This window comes from Lactuca sativa, chromosome 1, assembly GCF_002870075.4.
Source record: "Lactuca sativa cultivar Salinas chromosome 1, Lsat_Salinas_v11, whole genome shotgun sequence".
NCBI classification, from domain to species: Eukaryota; Viridiplantae; Streptophyta; class Magnoliopsida; order Asterales; family Asteraceae; genus Lactuca; species Lactuca sativa.
Genome location: NC_056623.2, coordinates 100,077,690 through 100,082,749, shown reverse-complemented (window position 1 = coordinate 100,082,749; position 5,060 = coordinate 100,077,690). Strand labels below are relative to the sequence as shown.

At 33.1% G+C, this 5,060-nt stretch overlaps 1 protein-coding gene across 1 annotated transcript; it reads left to right on the top strand.

Moving 5' to 3' along the window:
• The first annotated feature begins 379 nt into the window (after window positions 1-379).
• On the top strand, window positions 380-3,840 carry LOC111899401 (NAD(H) kinase 1). Its single transcript, XM_023895245.3, has 10 exons — window positions 380-603; window positions 1,120-1,267; window positions 1,363-1,482; window positions 1,559-1,734; window positions 1,826-1,939; window positions 2,018-2,112; window positions 2,193-2,367; window positions 2,607-2,685; window positions 2,896-3,203; window positions 3,370-3,840. The coding sequence occupies exons 1-10, from the start codon at window positions 577-579 to the stop codon at window positions 3,679-3,681; spliced, it is 1,554 nt and encodes a 517-aa protein (XP_023751013.1). The 5' UTR covers window positions 380-576; the 3' UTR covers window positions 3,682-3,840.
• The last annotated feature ends 1,220 nt before the right edge of the window (window positions 3,841-5,060 follow it).

The window sequence follows — 5,060 nt, the reverse complement described above, 5'->3', positions numbered from 1 at the left end:
ACTCCTAAGTATATGACTATATATGTCTACATGCATAAAAACACCTTTAAATTATTTTACATTTGTATGATTGTATCCATTGTAGTATACGTATGTGTGAATACCCGACATTTCATATTATGTATCGGTGTAGGAATGGCAACCAAAATCGAAAAATTCAATCAACGAAGACGAAATGTACAAAATTATTGAACCCTTTGACTTGACTCATAAATGTTTGACTCGAAGAAAAAAGTAAATAATCAATGCTATATTATGGGTCGAGTCTGAGTCATGACTCGGATGAGTCGTCGTCTGACGCGCTCGCCGATGTTGACATTTTGTGGTGTTGACTTCCACCACCGTGTCTCTTTCCTCCCTCCTCCTCCTCCTCCCCCTCCACCTCCTCCTACATGTGTGGGAGGGAACGACTCCCATATTTCATTCCTCTCCTCATCCACGACTCCACGCGTCTTCTTCATCTTCAGTGGATCCCACCTACCTACACCCAACAACTAGTTTCCCAAAATACCTTCCATCCACCTATAAATTCCCCAAATCATATACACCAAATCTATCGCACTTCATCGCACATCCATGGCGCCGGAGAATTTCAACTCTAATGTAAGTTTCATTCCCTTCCGACGTTACGTTGTTTCCAATTAGGGTTCATGTAATCATATCTTTTGCATGTCCTCCTTCGTTCTTCTATTCGTTGAAGTCGGTCATTGTTTCGAGTTTTGAAAAGAATTGTAAATCCCGTTTAGGGATGAAGCTATTTTGATTGAAGTTGACATTTTTGGATTTCATCGTGTTACTGAAGTATTGTTGGTTGTGGTTTCCAAGTCGATGAATTTGGCTGGAAAGTCAGCCATAAACAGAAGAAAACAAAATTGATGTTAGTAAAACTGTACTTCTATTACAAAGTTTGTACTATACAAACAAGATAGAACAGAAGAACAATAGTTGCCAAATGATAACAGACCCCACCACATGTTTGTCCTTTCTTCTTGATTTTTATAGATAATAAACGCATCAAACACACTTATTATGCCTTTTTTTTGTTTACTTTACTTATTATCTTCTACCTTTTTCATTTCCTTTCCTTATGTTCATGTCTCGTATGCCATTTTTAAATAGGGCAATGCATCTAGTTTGCCATGGGAGAATGGTTCTCTTGATTCCCTGTCTCTCGCGAACTCCAAGAAAGCTGTAATGGAAATTATCGAACAGCCTCTTGTTCAGGGGATTGAAGATCATCTTGTGGAGTTTTCCGAAGCCATGAGAAGTATGATTCTGTTTCCATCGTCAAAGATGCTTCATTTTTTTATTAATTTGTTAGTAATAATCCTTCTGATTTATCCTAAATCAATCAATCTGTAGCTGTTAGCAAGGCTTTAAGAAGAGCAGCAGAGGGGAAAGCTTCTGCTCAAGCTGAAGCATCAGAATGGAAACGAAAATATGAACTTGAAAGACAACGGAATTTGCAGTTGGAAAATAAAGGTAAACAATAAATATTAATCAAATCGATCATGTTCTAATCATGTTCTAATTAACATTTTTCTACATTTCATTTCAGTTCCAGCATCTGTAGACCTCAAGGATAACTTTCCTGAAAAAAAAGTAGAAAACTTTAAACGAATGGATGAACAATCGCGAATACATAGTGGCAAAAACGGAATTTACTCTCATGAGGTTCTTCGTGACAATGAGAATAACTCTTATTCCAATATTCATAGCAAACTTATACGCAAGGTACTTGTGATTTGTGAATTTCAATCAGTGATATGATAAAAAGTTTCCTTTTATATAATGGTAGTTAATTAACTGATTAATAATGATTCAGGCATCATTCAAGCTACATTGGTGTTGTAAAGGTGAAAAGAATGATCAACATAAGCATGATGTTGTCTCCTTTGAAAAGGGGAATATAACAACAGCAGAAAGAAGTAGTAAACAGGTATTGATAACTTTTATTAATATGTATATTGGAATTTATGTATCTGGTGTTTGATTTAATTGATAATTTTTATTTCAGATTTGTTTGAAGTGGGAATCTCCTCCACAAACAGTGCTCATTTTGACAAAACCAAATTCAGTTTCTGTTAAATTTCTTTGTGCAGAAATGATCAGGTAGTAGTAGCATATGAAATTATGAAGATAGAATGAATATATTGTTGTATTAGTTATACTTATGAGAAATAAATTTTCAGGTGGTTGAAGGAGAAGAAATTAAATATATATGTGGAACCAAGAGTAAGAACAGATCTTGTAACAGAGTCACCATTTTTCAACTTTGTGCAAACATGGAAAGATGATGGAATTTTGCTTCTTCATGAGAAAGTTGATCTTGTTGTTACTCTTGGTGGAGATGGAACTGTTCTTTGGGTATGTCTTTTGGTGCCATGTCATCATGTATTTTGATTTTGACTTACAGTTTGTGTTTGACTTTGACCTACTAATGCTAAAAATACAGAAAGATAGGTTTTATAAAAAAATTGAATGTGCAAAGAAATATACTTGGATAATAATCATAATATCGATATTTGTGTGTGGTTTCTACTTTCTAATATGAAATTGACATTTTAGATAATTTTACAATTTTTTCTTTTTTAAATCTTTTGCAGGCTGCATCAATGTTTAAAGGACCTGTCCCTCCAATTGTGCCGTTTTCTTTGGGTTCCTTGGGTTTTATGACTCCATTTCGTATCCTTAAACCGTCTGAAATGAGACTAAATGACCATTTTACCCTTATATTCAATCACTTATAACAATATATATGAGTGTTTGTTTCCCTTGTAGAAAGAACGACTTAATAAAGAAAGTCAGGGAAATGCATTAAGTCTTATAAATATTTTTTAAACATCGTTTATTGAGAGAACATTGTTATTTGTTAGTATCTTTAACATGAATAAGATAGCCAACACTATAGAGAATGCTTGAACTCGATGCTACAAGGTCCGATTAGCATTACACTGAGACATCGGTTGCAGTGCCACGTCATCCGTGAAGCGGCTAAAACCGAATATGAGACTGAAGAACCGATTCTTGTTTTGAATGAAGTTACAATTGATCGTGGGATTTCATCATTTCTTACAAATTTGGAATGTTATTGTGATAATTCTTTTGTGACATGCGTACAAGGCGATGGTTTAATCCTATCAACAACTTCCGGAAGCACTGCTTATTCACTTGCAGCCGGAGGCTCAATGGTCCATCCACAGGTATGTCAGATTCAGACTGTTTGATACCATACTTAAAAGCCTCTTTGTTATGCCTTTTACTCGGTCAGATTTAGGGTTGAGTCTTATTTATTCAATTAGATCTGACTCAATCAGCAACTATCAAACATTGACTTAATCAGATCTGACTCAGTCAACAACTATGCAGGTTCCTGGGATCTTATTCACACCAATTTGTCCACATTCGTTATCTTTTCGGCCTCTAATATTACCGGAATACGTGACACTTAGGATTCAAGTGCCTTTCAATAGTCGAGGTCATGCTTGGGCTTCATTTGATGGGAAAGATAGGAAGCAATTAGCTCCGGGGGATGCACTTGTGTGTAGCATGTCTATTTGGCCTGTTCCTACAGCTTGTCAAGGGGATTCCACCAATGATTTCTTGCATAGTATTCATGATGGATTACATTGGAATTTGAGAAAGACTCAATCGTTTGATGGACCTCGAGAATCATCGTGATGATATGATATGTATGTGGTTTATTAGGGTTTTTGTATGTGATGTGGTGAAGTAGATTATAAGGTTTTATTAAGCAAATCCGACAAGTCAAAAGTGTATGTAGTTTATGGTGTAATTTTATGTGGGCAATGGTAAAAGTGATAGTTTTGGATTTCTTAATCAAGTTCTTATGGAGTAGTCTTTAGGAAAATATATGAATAGATGTTTAGGTATTCTCCATATATAATAGGTTAAAAGCAAGTTATCTAGTTATAATAAAACATCAAAGGAAATCATTAACTTTTATTTTGGTAAGTAACGTTTATGCAAAATCTTGGAAAAATAATGAAATCCATCACATGGGAGACAAGTTTGCTACAAAACTAAAAAAGTTAATATTTTTATTATAAAAAAAGTTTTAACATTTTTCTCATTTGGCAAAATATTCCAATGGATGATGAAACAGTTTGTTAGAATGTATCAAGTGTTATAAATTCAACATAAGAACGTAAGAAGACTTCTTCGTAGAATGTATTAAAAGTTAAACTGAAACTTAGTAGAATCAAGAATGTATTAAAATGATGTCTTTTATATATATATATATATATATATATATATATATATATATATATATATATATATATATATATATATATATATATATATATATATATATATATATAATGATGGTATTTATACCGATAAAATCACATAATTAATATACTCTTACACATATTTGATATTCGAGTTTTGTCATATACCAATTATTTACATATTTGACATATAAGTGGATAATGTTGTCATCCACTAATTATTTACCTCATGCTATTAAATTTCAATGTTCTTTTTGTTACAATGAGAAATTTTAATATGATTCTTCAATTTCAATGTTCTAATTCTTATTTTAATAAAAGACTCATTTTGTAAGTGTCAAAAAATGCAAAATAGGAATAAAAGAAGGAAAACATGTCCTTAAGATTAACTCTATGGATCGGGATGTTGAGAAGGTTGTCATAATTGCATATATAAATCTACTTAAACTTATGTTCATGGAGGAGGTGATTGTTAGAGACATTGAGTTATTTGGTGAATCGAGTACTTATTCATATTAGGTAGCTTAATGACTAATTGATGCTTAAATCATTGGGAAAGCTTTATAGATTACGTCAAATTAATGTGTGTGGCTTAATGATTTCATTAGGACTTAATTGAGTATAAGGGAAGTAAATAGTCTTTATTATGTTCATAATAACCTTGTGATGAAGTTTGGTGGCCATTGGAGGTCTAAAACGCATTTTATAAAGCTTTTAGTAAACTTTTGGAAAAATGGGTGTACAACAAGGTTGACATGGGGGCGTGTCAAAATAGGCATAATTGACACGGGTCGTGTCAAGTGTTTT

Excerpts from the sequence above, each read along its gene's own strand:
- LOC111899401 (XM_023895245.3), top strand. The coding sequence starts at position 577 with ATGGCGCCGGAGAATTTCAACTCTAAT. Across the intron at positions 604-1,119 it reads CGGAGAATTTCAACTCTAAT|GGCAATGCATCTAGTTTGCC; the intron begins GTAAGTTTCATT and ends ATTTTTAAATAG. Across the intron at positions 3,204-3,369 it reads GCTCAATGGTCCATCCACAG|GTTCCTGGGATCTTATTCAC; the intron begins GTATGTCAGATT and ends ACAACTATGCAG.